The sequence below is a fragment of the Pelodiscus sinensis genome, chromosome 3, assembly GCF_052426305.1.
Source record: "Pelodiscus sinensis isolate ZL-2025 chromosome 3, ASM5242630v1, whole genome shotgun sequence".
In the NCBI taxonomy this organism is placed as follows: domain Eukaryota; kingdom Metazoa; phylum Chordata; order Testudines; family Trionychidae; genus Pelodiscus; species Pelodiscus sinensis.
In genome coordinates this window covers 125,085,850-125,099,838 of record NC_143054.1, presented here as the reverse complement: position 1 = coordinate 125,099,838, position 13,989 = coordinate 125,085,850, and the positions used below count along the sequence as shown (strand labels likewise).

Genomic DNA, 13,989 nt, shown 5'->3' with positions numbered 1-13,989 from the left:
TCTGGAGATATTTAAGAACAGGTTAGATAGACATCTGTCAGGGGTGGTGTAGACGGAGCTTGGTCCTGCCTTGAGGGCGGGGGGCTGGACTCGATGACCTCTCGAGGTCCCTTCCAGTCCTATTATTCTATGATTCTATGCAGCTCAGAATCCTCCTCCAGTACCAGGAACAGACTTTATACCTAAAAGGCCTGATTAAGAAGTGATTTGAAGGGGGAGAGGCAGCCTCCAATGATAGGGGGAATTTGCCTAGGAGGAGGAAGGGAACCAGAGAATGAGGACTGAACAGAAGCTGTAAGTGGGATCCCAGGGAGGTCACACTGAGGTTACTCGGGGCAAACCTCAAAGAATGGGGCAGACAGTTCCCAAAGATGGGGGATAATCCAGTACAGGCAGTCCCCGGGTTACGTACAAGATAGGGACTGTAGGTTTGTTCTTAAGTTGAATCTGTATGTAAGTCGGAACTGGCGTCCAGATTCAGACACTGCTGAAACTGACCGCCAGTTCTGACTTACATACAGAATCAACTTAAGAACCCCAGGCGTCCCCAAGTCAGCTGCTGCTGAAACTGATCAGCAGCTGATTCCAGGAAGCCCGGGGCAGAGCAACTCTGCCTGGGGCTTCCTGTAGTCAGCGCTGGTCAGTTTCAGCAGAAGCTGACTTGGGGACGCCTGGGGCAGAGCAGCTGGGGTGCTACTGGACCAACCCAGCAGCACCCCATCTGCTCTGCCCCAGACGTCCTGATTCAGCCGCTGCTGAAACTGACCAGCAGCGGCTGAATCAGGACCTGGGGCAGAGCAGCTGGGGTGCTGCCGGGTTGGTCCAGTAGTGCCCACGGGCGCTGCAGGACCAATCGGCAGCGCCCCAGCTGCTCTGCCCCAGAGTCCAAAACAAAAGCCTGGTCTGCTGGGGGGGGGGGGGGAGGGAGCACACTAGCTGCGCCCCCCCCCCCCCCCAGCAGACCAGGGACACGGGGAGCAGAGCCGCAGCGGCAGCTTTGACTGAAGCGGCAGCAGCGGCGGTTCCCCGCGCCTCTGAGGCTTTGCTCTGGCAAAGCCTCAGAGGCGCGGGACCCCCCCGCGGCTGCGGCTTCAGTCCGGGTGCCTGTGGTCTGCTGGGGACCGTCCCCAGCAGACCACAGGCACCCAGACTGGAGCGGCAGCAGCGGGGGTTCCCGCGCTTCTGAGGCTTTGCTCTGGCAAAGCCTCAGAAGCGCAGGAACCCGCCCGCTGCTGCCGCTTGGGTCCCGGTGCCTGTGGTCTGCTGGGGACGGTCCCCAGCAGACCACAGGCACCGGCACCCAAGTGGCAGCAGCAGCGGTTCCCGCGCTTCCGAGGCTTTGCTCTGGCAAAGCCTCAGAAGCGCGGGAACCCGCCCGGTGCCCCTGGTCTGCTGGAGACCAGGGGCACCGGAGCAGCTTACGAACGGGGCTTTCTCGCCCCGACTTCCGGGGCGAGAAAGCTCCGTTCGTAAGTGCGGATCCGACATAAGTCGGATCCGCGTAAGTCGGGGACTGCCTGTACTAAGATTTACCAAGCCAGCACAAAATAGCTTCTATAAATACCTTATGGGTTTCACTGAGGCCCAAACTCAGTTCTCTAATAGCAACTCACCCTTGGGCTTTCTCCCAGACACAGTAGTCCAGCAATGGGCAACCTAGGCTAAGGAGTAGGCCGCATGAGCCTCTTTCATCGCATTGGGCCACAAGACTGTTGTAAACAAGACAGTCTCCTGGGATAGAATAGTTTTGCTAACAGCGCTTGTGTATCTAGATGCACTGTGTGCTGATTGAACTGTAGCAGTGCTTTGATGGTATGCAGAGGGCACCCATTGCCTTCTGTCAGTGTTGTGTTGCAATCAGCAGGCACCTCACTTCACGTGCCCTGGTTTTTTAAGCATGTGCCACTTCAGTCAGACCGGTAGGGAAAAAACAACACAAACAGAAACCAGTGGAATCTGGCAACCCTATGCATGGGCAACGAAAAGCAAAATCTCTCACAGGCCACAGATTGAATTCTGATGGGCTGCAGGTTGCCCATCACTGCCCTGGTGAAATATGATGAGGATTACTAAAAATCTTATCATATAAGAAAGCTTTACCAACCTCAAAGGGCTGGACATATTACCACCCAAGTTTGTGAATTTTTCAGATCTTGCCTAAATACATGCTTATAGCTAATTCTTATTAAGCTAAAAATGTATTTTAAAAAGAATATTGGTTAAAAGTTTGGTATACAGATAGACATGAGTACTGTTCGAAGATCAGTTTCATATGGTGATGGTGAGTTTTGTAGTTACAAAGAGTTCTTTCAGAATTTCAGTCCATAGATTATAGTCCAGTGTTCATATCCAAGGTGATCCAGGTGGGACTGGAGATCTCTTATGACATAAGATTCCCCTGCATAAAACATCAAGCAGATCTGAGATGAAAGGATCAGATGCCAAGAATGTTTATACAGTTTTTAGGCAGCCTCTTGACCAAAGAGTCCTACAGTCCTACAATAGGCTTTTGAAGTAACTACATGGATAAATATACAGTAGTTTATCCATTAAGCAGTTTGTGATAAAACTTAGAGACAAATAGACAATATTACTACTTCACCCAGGATTCATCTAAATGTTAATATTCCCTTTTGATCTCTGAATTAGTAGGATAGTAATAGGAACTATCTGTTTACAGGACTTAACATCTAACAAGCTAGGTGAACAAATGCAATTAGTATCACTTCTACTTCTCTAGCAATACAAGTTTGCATTTCAAATGGACCTCGCCCATTTGCATACTTTTCTAACCAGGGTCTAAAGGTTGAGTCACAGGAGCATAGAGACCAAACCTGTCTGGGCTGGAGGTGGGAACCAGAGCAGACCTTCTGATGGTGGTAATCAAGCAAGCTGGGCAATAGTTTGAGGCAGTCTAATAAAAATGGATAGACATTTTTATCTTTTTTCCTTTTAAGAAAATACTAGGAAGTTATATAAAAATCTGTTAAGAAAACTCTAAGTGGTGAAGTCTAGTACATATTCATCGTTAGAAAATGTCAAATTTGTAGTTGTCCTTGAAATCTTAATTCGGCCTCTCGTGCATATGTACTGTGGTAGTATTGGCACTACTGGTTTATCCAGCTATGTAGACTGTCTTCTCAAACCCTACGCAACCAACACTCCCAGCTATCTCCGAGGGTATGTCTACCCTACAGCACTAAGTCGAACTAACTTAATTCGAATTCTCGTAGACTCATAGACTTTAAGGTCAGAAGGGACCATTATGATCATCTAGTCTGACCCCCTGCACGGTGCAGGCCACAGAATCTCGCCCACCCCTCTTAGAATAATCCTCTCACCTATGTCTCAGATGTTGAAGCCTTCAAATACTTTGAAGGCCCCAACATGCAGAGAGTCCTTCAGCTGTGATCTGTGCCCAATGCTACAGAGGAAGGCGAAAAACCTCCAGGGCCTCTGCCAATCTACCCTGGAGGAAAATTCCTTCCTGACCCCAAATATGGCGATCAGCTAAACCCTGAGCATGTGGGCAAGACTCACCAGCCAGACACCCAGAAAGTTCCCTATAGCAACTCCTATCATCCCTCCATTGACCTATTTCCAACTGATCATGAATGGTCAATTAGTTACCAAGATCATGTTATTTCATCCAACCATCCCCTTATCATAGAATCATAGAACTGGAAGAGACCTCAGAAGGTCGTCAAGTCCAGCCCCCCGCTCTAGGCAGGACCAATCCCATCTAAATCAACCCGGCCAGGGCTTTGTCAAGCCGAGACTTAAACACCTCTAGGGATGGAGACTCCACTACTTCCCTAGGTAACCCATTCCAATGCTTCACTACCCTCCTAGTAAAATAGTTTTTCCTAATATCCAATCTGGACCTCTCCCACCACAACTTGAGACCATTGCTCCTTGTTCTGCCATCTGTCACTACTGAGAACAGCCTCTCTCCATCCTCTTTGGAACCTCCCTTCAGGAAGTTGAAGGCTGCTATCAAGTCCCCCCTCACTCTTCGCTTCTGCAGACTAAACAGACCCAAGTCCCTCAGCCTCTCCTCGTAGGTCATATGCTCCAGACCCCTAATCATTTTGGTTGCCCTCCGCTGGACCCTCTCCAATGCTTCCGCATCCTTTTTGTAGTGGGGGGCCCAGAACTGGACACAATACTCCAGATGTGGCCTCACCAAAGCCGAATAAAGGGGAATAATGACATCTCTGGATCTGCTGGCAATGCTCCTCTTCATGCATCCTAATATGCGATTAGCCTTCTTGGCTACAAGGGCACACTGTTGACTCATATCTAGCTTCTCATCCACTGTAACCCCCAGGTCCTTTTCTGCAGTTAATTCGAACTAAGCTAATTCGAATTAGTGCATCTAGACCTAAAAACTCATGAGGTCCACGATCTCCGCACTAGACCAGGTGGGCGCCCGCCTCTTGCGGCCCCGGGCAGGCTCCTGGGAGCCGTCAGCCTGGTTCCGGGAAGAGGCGGAGGGCTGGGTGACAGCGGGTGGCTGGCTCATGCCGTGCTAGGTGCAGGATCTGCTGGCTGGGTGCTGGCAGGCTTGCACCTGGCACAAGCACTGTAGCCAGACCGTGCCCCTTTAAGGGCTCCGGGGCCAGGAGGGGGGCAGAAGAGTTTCCCTGGTTTGGCCCAGAGTGGCCACCAGGGCAAGCTGGGAAGGACTAGCCCTTCCACTAGTTTGAATTAAGTGGCTACACAGCCCTTAATTCGTACTACTTAATTCGAACTAGGCGTTAGTCCTCGTAGAATGAGGTTTACCTAGTTCGAATTAAGCGCTCCGCTAGTTCGAATTTAAGTTCAAACTAGTGGTTTGTACATGTAGTGCCTATGAAAGTTAATTCGAACTAATGGCTGTGTATCTGTGCAGTGTTTTGAGCACAGGTGGACAGACTTGTATTGCCTAAAAAAGCTGTATAGGTGGCTATTTGAAGCAAAGGCTCATGCTCTGAAGCCATGGGATCCAACCAGTTCTGAAGCCACACTCAACCGGCTAAACAGCACGTGTAGTGCGATGGACACCATAGCTCTGAAGCCTAGGGAGATGGAGGGGCTTCAGAGTCCAAATCACAAATCTGTTGCCCTGAGCTGGGAGGCTCCCTTCTTTGTCTACATTGGGGTTCTAGAGAATCATGTTTCAATATGGTTCAGCTAAAATTAGGAATGTAAAATTCTGTTTGCTTAGTTAACCAGTTAAATGTTAAGTTTAATCGGTTAACTGATTAAACGGGGAGGCTGGGTGGAGGCTGCTTAGTCTGCACAGGCTGGGAGTCGGCAGTCTTCTTCACCGAGAAGTCTGGAGGTGTGCCTAACGTAGTGAATACAAGCAGAGAGAGGGTAAGTTTAGAAGATAGGATACACAAAGAACAAGTTAAAAATCACTTAGGAAAGTTAGATGTCAGCAAGTCACCAGGTCCTGATGAAATGCATCCCAGGATACTCAAGGAGCTGATAGAGGAGGTATCTGAGCCTTTAGCTATGATCTTTGAAAAATCATGGCAGACGGGAGATTCCAGAAGACTGGAAAAGGGCAAATATTGTGCCCATCTATAAAAAGGGGAATAAGAACAACCCAGGAAACTATAGACCGGTCAGTTTAACGTCTGTCCCAGGGAAGATAATGGAGCAGGTAATTAAGGAAATCATATGCAAACACTTGGAAGGTAATAAAGTGATAGGGAATAGCCAGCATGGGTTTGTGAAGAACAAGTCATGCCAAACTAATCTGATAGCTTTCTTTGATAAGATAACGAGCCTTGTGGATACGGGAGAAGCGGTGGATGTCATATACCTAGACTTTAGTAAGGCATTTGATACGGTCTCGCATGATATTCTTATTGATAAACTAGGCAAATATAACTTAGATAGGGCCACGATAAGGTGGGTGCATAATTGGCTGGATAACCGTAGTCAGAGAGTTGTTGTTAACGGTTCTAATCCTGCTGGAAAGGGATAACAAGTGGAGTTCCTCAAGGGTCTGTTTTGGGACCCGTACTGTTCAATATCTTCATCAATGACTTAGATATTGGGATAGAGAGTACGCTTATTAAGTTTGCAGATGATACCAAACTGGGTGGGGTTGCGACTTCTTTGGAGGATAGGGACATAATTCAAAATGACCTTAGCAAGTTAGAGAAATGGTCAGAGGTAAACAGGATGAGGTTTAATAAAGAGAAATGCAAAGTGCTCCACTTAGGAAGGAACAATCAGTTCCATACATACAAGATGGGAAGCGACTGTCTAGGAAGGAGCATGGCAGAAAGGGATCTAGCGGTCATAGTGGACCACAAGTTGAATGAGTCAACAGTGTGATGCTGTTGCAAAAAAAGCAAATATGATTCTAGGTTGTATCAACAGGTGTGTTGTAAGCAAAACTCGTGAAGTCATTCTGCCGCTCTACTCTGCACTAGTTAGGCCTCAGCTGGAGTACTGTGTCCAGTTCTGGGCGCCACATTTCAAGAAAGATGTGGAGAAATTGGAAAGGGTACAGAGAAGAGCGACAAGAATGATTAAAGGTCTAGAGAACATGACCTATGAAGCCAGGCTTCATGAACTGGGCTTGTTTAGTTTGGAAAAAAGAAGATTAAGGGGGGACATGATAGCGGTTTTCAAATATCTAAAAGGGTGTCACAAGGAGGAAGGAGAAAATTTGTTCCTCTTGGTTTCTGAGGACAGGACAAGGAGTAATGGGCTTAAAGTGCAGCAGGGGAGGTTTAGATTGGACATTAGGAAAAAAATCCTAACTGTCAGGGTGGTCAATTATTGGAATAAATTGCCAAGGGAGGTGGTGGAATCTCCCTCTCTGGAGATATTTAAGAACAGGTTAGATAGACATCTGTCAGGGATGGTGTAGATGGAGCTTGGTCCTGCCTTGAGGGTGGGGGGCTGGACTCGATGACCTCTTGAGGTCCCTTCCAGTCCTATGATTCTATGATACATGGGGCCAGAAGTAACAACGAAGGACTGGCGGGGGGAGGCCGCTCATGGGTAACAGTTAACCATTCACCTCCCTAGCTAAAATGGGCTCTGCATTTGACCAGTCATTGAATCAGAAGGTTGTCAGTTTGGAATATTAGTTTACACTTATTTTTAAACTGTGCATGCATGGAAAAAGCGCTGTTTGAACACTTGATGCTCTGAGTGAGAAGAGGGGCTCTTTGTTACAGAAAGTGCCTCTGCTGAGCCTTTTTACAAGAGTTTAACAGGCCAACTGAGCATGTGTATGTTTTTGCACATGTATATGTTCACAACTTGATTATTCATTGTATTTCCTTGTATTCCAGGAATGGGCCTTAACTAAGGACAAGTCAGTGAAACACATGGATTTGTGCCTTACTGTTGTGGACCGAGCACCTAGTTCACTAATAAAACTCCAGGGCTGCAGAGAAAATGACAGTAGACAGGTGAGTACATAAAGTGTGTTCACAGAGAGGCATTGCTGATAACTTGATTTGAGATGGGTGTGAAACTCAGGAATGAGTCCAGTGGAAAAGATGGTATTAGTGGAGCTAATATAAAGATGCCACACATTTTTCCATTAAATTATGTGTGTGAGAGAAAAGAGGACTGTCATAATCTCTTCATAACCTGCTAAAAGTGAAGGTCTGAAAGTTCCGTCACAAGGTTTTTTGGTGGTGGTAAAAAAAAATTCATAATGAAGTGCGAAGCGTCCATAAGAATCTAAATGTTGGCAACTAGGTAAACCTAAAACTCTGAAACAAGATCACAAAAAGGAAACAATCTTGAGACTTTTAACTGAGGAAACACAAAGATGCAGGCATATGTAAAGATAGATTTCATTCCAGAGACCATGAATTCTACATAGTGTAACCCTCCCTCTACCCCAAATATTATAACCTGGGAGGCCAGAAGGTCCGAATTTTGGACCAAACTGAGCCCTCATTTATATTCTTGACACTTCTGTGAAACTGAGGTTGTATAGCTATAAGTGAGGGTTGAATTTGGCTTTATTTTCCATTTCAGTCTTTTTACTACAGTATGTATGTAATTTCTTAAAGTGCATTATGGAACATGGGTGGAAAGCTACAATAGCACTTGCACCATTATCCTTTGCCCTAAAGTTCTTCAATGAATTATTCTAATAACACATCACAAGTACCCTAGATGTCTTTTGCTTTGTGCTTAGACCTCCTTCCTCTCCCTATCTTAAACCCATGAGAAATGCACTAAATCTGTCCATATGAGCTAACAGAGTTTAACATAACTTGTTTATAGCGGTAGAGTCTCTCTAATATTTGGTTTAGATTTTCACTGCTACCTGTTTGTCTGTCTGTCTCAGTTTTTATTTAAGTAACAGGAATGTTAAGTGCTTCCAGCACACTTATAAATGAGAGAGACCTCTTTTATTTACATTGCAAGAGCATATTTTTCTTGTTTTCCTAAGTGAAGCTATCATAAGGTAATATAGTAGGATGTAAAGAAAGACATAACAAATAATTGTCAACATTTATTGCAGCTTAAAGGTTCGTGTTATAGGTAAACAGTACAATAGTAATATAATAAATGTTAGGGGCAGAGATCCATAGGGGACGGGGTGTGCATTTAGAGGTCATGTCCAGATAATATCAATGTAGAAAGCTGTCCTCCTCAAGCATGCCTTATAAGTAAGTCAGCCCAGTAGCTGTGGGATGTAATGCCTGGGTCTACTCTATCAAACTATTTCCAGAGACAGATCCATGATAAATTTCTGTAGCCCCTATTTCAGTGAAGCCCAAACATGTGTGACAGTCTAAGTCTCTGAGGAGAAGAGCTTGATTCCTTTTCTTCTTCACACCTGAGCAGCCAAGAACATATACATCAGTTGCAGAAGACATGTCTTGCATATTATTTAAGAGGAAAATATAAGGAAAAGCCTTTCTGGATCTAGGGAAAAGGCAAAAATTGAAGGAAGACATAGGACTCCTCCTTGTTAGAGCGCCAGGCTCCCTAAACTGATTGCAGCATTAAGCAGCAGTTGCTTTGTTTTCTGGTTGCCATGCCTAAGTAAAATCACATTTTCAGAGTCATCTCAGCAGCAAATGCCTTTCATTTCATCATAGAGAAGTCTTCTGTGCAAAGTTCTGGCTTTTTCTTTCCTTTGAGCCTCTGTGCTCTTGTGCTCATGGAGCAGCCATTGTGCAAATATTTCATGAATAGGAGTTTTCTTTCTTTGAGCTACTATTTAGTGAAAATGCTAAATGGGAATACACCCAAATGTAATGGATTTGGGACAGAACTTCGGGCATCACTCTTTCCTCTGCCCAATCCCCTCAGTCTTCTCATCCAGGCGAGGAGACCAGCTTATGCCAGTGTCTGTGTACAGTTAGGGTTGCCAGATGGCTGAAACAAAAATATCAAACACTTCCCCTTCTTCCCCCCCCCCCAAAAGGGGGGGGAACCAAAGTTGAGCCAAAAAAAAAAGACTCCAAGAACCCTGGATCACTGGTAGGGGTTACCAGGTAGTCAACCGACTGAGGGCTCCTGGCGGCAATTGCGGCCCCAACTCCCAGCCGCTCCCCCTAGCGCACGCCAGGCATCCGTCAGGTGCGCAGCCGGAAAAATCAGAAAATACCAGACATTGCACATGTCCGGTATTTTCTGATTTTTTTTTAACCGGACAGAGCGCGCCAATACCGGACTGTCCGGTACAATACCAGACACTTGGCAACCCTATGTACAGTTGCCAGTATTTAAGAAAATTTGGCAAAAGTCAGTTTTTGAATAGGCCGTAAGCTGCTAGGTCCTCATGTGTCATAGGGTTTGTGGATATGCTAGTTACAGTATTTACCAATATTCTTGTCACAAACTCCACTTTTAAAGGCAGGGTAAGAATCATCCCTATTTTAACAGATAAGGACACAGATAGGAAGAGAGTTGTTGGCAAGGGCTGTAGTCAGAAACTGTCAGCCAGGAATAGAATGCAGGAGTTCCTTGTTCTTAGTCCCACAATTGGTCAATCAGACAACAGTTCTGGACAATGCTGCTTTTAACAGCCACAAATTAATTAGGGAGTTCCAGAATTTGAGCGATCAATGGCTGTGGTTTCCACAGGCTCTGAAAGATTGCTCTTGGTGTCAGTTCTTATGATTACAATTTTAAAATATTGGAAAAAAACTGAAATTAGTGCTGACATTTGTTCTGCAAGTGCTGGGAGGGAGGAGGCACAGCTGCAGGCTTTGCAGGCCTTTAACCTAGCACTGCATTGGGATAGCATGCACTTTGTACTAGAAGAAGTGTAATGTCCTGTTCTAGTACAAAGTATTAGTTGGCTTAAAAGTTGCTTTATGGCTTGTGATAGTTTAGACAAATCTTAAAGGACAGGATATAATCCAGGGGTGGGCAAGATACAGCCCACCAAGCCATTTGATACAGCCTGTGGCCTGCCCTGCTGCACTCCCACCCCCACACCAGTCAACACCCGGGGGTGGGTTAGCGTGTGAAGTCTCCTCCCCTGCCAGTGGTGTGAGGGCACCAGCTGTTCTGAGGATGGAGAACTAGGAAGGCAGGACATGAAACATATTTTTATCCACACTTGGATAGCTCATTACTTTCTTTTCTTTTCCAGAAATGGGAGCAAATTGAAAGCAACTCTAAACTGCGGCATGTTGGCAGTAATCTGTGTCTAGACAGCCGAAATGCCAAAAATGGTGGTCTTACCGTTGAGGTCTGCAATCCTTCTCTGTCACAACAGTGGAAATTCACACTTAATCTACAGCAGTAGAATGGCTTACACACACAATGCCATCTTGTTTGCGAGACATTGGCCAAAATTTTGATCGCATTACTGATATATTTCTTAAACTTTCCACGGAACTTATATACCTCAGTATTCCATCATCATCTGAAAGGAAGAGAAAACACAATGGAACACAAGGGAACCAAGGGGACATGGAACACTGCGACTGTCTCACTGAACCACAGCTGCAGCAGAGTCCCCTTCTGGTGTAAAGACTTACCAGTTCCTGTCTGACTTCAGTTTAGTACTTGCACAGCAGATGATTAACATCCTTAGAAACAATTGATGTACAGTAGCAAATGGATCTTAACATGCAGAAGAAGGGAGGGGAATAGAGCACGGGGAGGGAAACTGGGGAAAATAAACTTCTAGGAGAAACTGAAATCTCCATTTACATAGAAATCATCGCTTGTGGTTTCCAGAAGCTGAAGTGACATTTTGAAGGGTTTTTTTTCCGTGTGTAATTGGTATATTTGAATATGAACTTTTCTATGATGAACTCTAAATATATATATTATATATAATATATATATTTTGTCAGTTCCCAACTGTTTCAGTTTTCCTCATCTTGTAATTATCAACTAAGTGATTAACATAACATAAACCGAAAATTGGATTGGAATGCAGTGAGAGAACCAAACTTTGTGAAGGTGTGTAATGTCCATGCTAACACTGGATGCTTTTGCTTTGTGAACTGGACCTACTTCTTAGCACTTCACCATCTTTGGAAATTATGGAACTCAGGAGGAGGAAGAGGAAACAGCAGAACAAACTGATACGTCTGCACAGCTCAGTGCTTGGATTATCTCTTCTGACTGGGATTCGGTACATGTGCCCTGGGTGTTGTAAACTTGTACTTGATATTTATATGAAAAATTATATAAGCAATGCAACTCTCACAGATGCAGCCATTGGGGGTTCAGCACAGTTTGTTTATTTTTGCAGGGCTCTGATCAGCTAATTTCTTGGTGCTACTAGTCCATAGTATCCTGACTTATTAGGATCTCTGTGTACAGACAGCCCAAGATCATAGTAAGTTTTAGTATGCAAGAATCATCAGAAGCTACATGAGATCTGAGTTGCACTTGTTTAATTGATAAACCTGTTATGGGGGATCCTACTTGAGGTTTTTTAATCTTCCAGGCTCTAATCTGGGTATCAACAGGTGCCTGGTGTGGTATTTTTAACGTTAGAACACATACAATTTACAGCCTCAGCCCAACTGACACTTTTATATTAAAGCAGTGCTGTCAAAGTTAGGTTGACTCCAGTGTTCACCTACCTGCTTATGTTTGCCTGGTCTACATGATTTGTTAAAAGCATTTATTTTTAAAATAAAAAAGCAAGGAATCCGTGCTGGCAATAAAAAAAACCATTGCATTGATAACTTATAGATGAGCAATGTAAAAACTAGCCTGGTAAGATAATGGATCTCAAACAGCCTAACGGCTGATTTAAAGAGAGAGACTTAGAAATATTGTTCCTAAACCATACTATGACAGTGTTCTTTTCCTTTTTCTGGGTCTCTGGGAGTAAGTATGTCACGAGCTGCATTTTCCTTTCTGGCTGAGTTTAGTACAATATGTGGAACTTCTCCATGCACAATGGTTTTTACTTTGCAGTGACAGACATTGGAATAAGAGGCCCATAAATGTATCTGATGTATGAGCTGAAGTAGCACAACATGGATCTGTGGATCTATTCACATATCCTTTGGGTGTACCAGGAATGTGTAGGGAAGAGATTGAATCAGCGCTTCTCCTTCCTGTCCATCTCTCCTACAAATAAACCAAGAGGAGGAATCTCTCTCTTCTTCCCCTACTCCTCAGTCCTTTTGTCTCCACCAGTAAAACCTTGGGGATTTGCCTGTTTCAAGATGGCATGCAGTGAATAAACTTCTTTTCAGCATTCAGTTTCTCTCCATCCATACCCCTTGAGGTTATGTCTATGCTTTCAAGCACTACAGAAGCTAGATACTGCTCTAGCAATGTAAGGGGTTTTCTGCTCACTACTGCTTTAGAGGAAGTTACTAGGTCCCTGGAAAAACAAATCCATTGACCTAGCAGTGTCTCTTCTGAGGCTTATGTCAGGCTTAATTATGTCTCTGTGGCGACAGTTTTCACACCTCTGTGCAACATAGCTAGGTCAGGCTAAATTTTCACTGTGGATTAAGCCTAAACGAGGCGAGTTTGGGGAAGGATGTGATTCAGTAAATGCAGCCGCTGTGGGGATTACTGCTGCTCTTGAGAATTTGTTGAATTCTTAAAGAATGATCTCAGCTTCAAATTCATTGTCTAATTATTCTGAAAGAAGAGCATTGAAAAGGTGCACTAAATTCATACTAAGCTGCTTTACACACTGACTTGGATCTTACCAAATGGACAGGCTATTGCTAACTGAAATCAGGAATGAAGGTCTGGATAGTGTTTAATGTTCTGATTTCTAGCTCTCAGCAGGATCGCTAGTAAAAAAAAAAAGTCTTAATTTTAAAATTCCCCCCTCCCTCTTCTTGATTGCAAACCAAGTTTTTAAATGTCATCCAACATATTGTGAAATAGAAATATATCTCTAAACCCCTACGGATGCTATGCAGACGCGTCTTAAGCACCACTGTATATTTCAAGGGCGCAGAACAGAAAGGAGGGTTATATCCTTTTGTTAGATATGTTTACATGACAGTGTGCCAAAGTTATTTACTGTGATTTAAGTATTTTTAAAGTATCAGGATTATTAGCCCACTTTTAAGAAAGGTAAAATTCCTACGAACCCCTGAAGCAAATTGTGATGGAGTCTTCTCTGATAGAATTTTTTTCTTATTGTCTTCAAAGCAAAAAATAATGGTACATGTGAGCTTGTTTTGCAAATTTTCAAAATATAGTTTGGAAATTTTTTCCGTTGGTTTAAAAAAAATCTGCTGTACAGAGCTTGTACTTTGTTCATTTTATAGATGGAAACCATCCTTGAAAAATTTAACTTAAATAAAGAAGATAATTACTTTATAGATAAGATTGTGGTTGTTGCTATAATTTGATTTCATGCACCCAGAAACTGGCGGCTGTTTCCAAATGTTTTGATCCACTTGGTTGGTTTAAGATGCTTGTTACATTTTTTTTCCAGATGTCTTTACGGAAGAAAAGTTACTTGTGAGTTTAAACGTTAAGTTGTAAGAAACTCACACTGAGGATGTATTTCCCTCTGAAGGACCAGTCAGTTGCCCATCTCTGTGGCTG

General features: G+C 44.2%; 1 protein-coding gene across 1 annotated transcript in view; it reads left to right on the top strand.

Moving 5' to 3' along the window:
* Window positions 1–13,765, top strand: part of GALNT2 (polypeptide N-acetylgalactosaminyltransferase 2) — a 140,899-nt gene extending 127,134 nt beyond the window's left edge. The window contains exons 15-16 of the mRNA XM_075924720.2: window positions 7,308–7,427; window positions 10,589–13,765. Of these exons, the coding sequence (XP_075780835.1) occupies window positions 7,308–7,427; window positions 10,589–10,744 (276 nt within the window). The 3' untranslated portion in view covers window positions 10,745–13,765. The remainder of the gene's footprint in view (window positions 1–7,307; window positions 7,428–10,588) is intronic.
* Window positions 13,766–13,989: the final 224 nt, after the last annotated feature.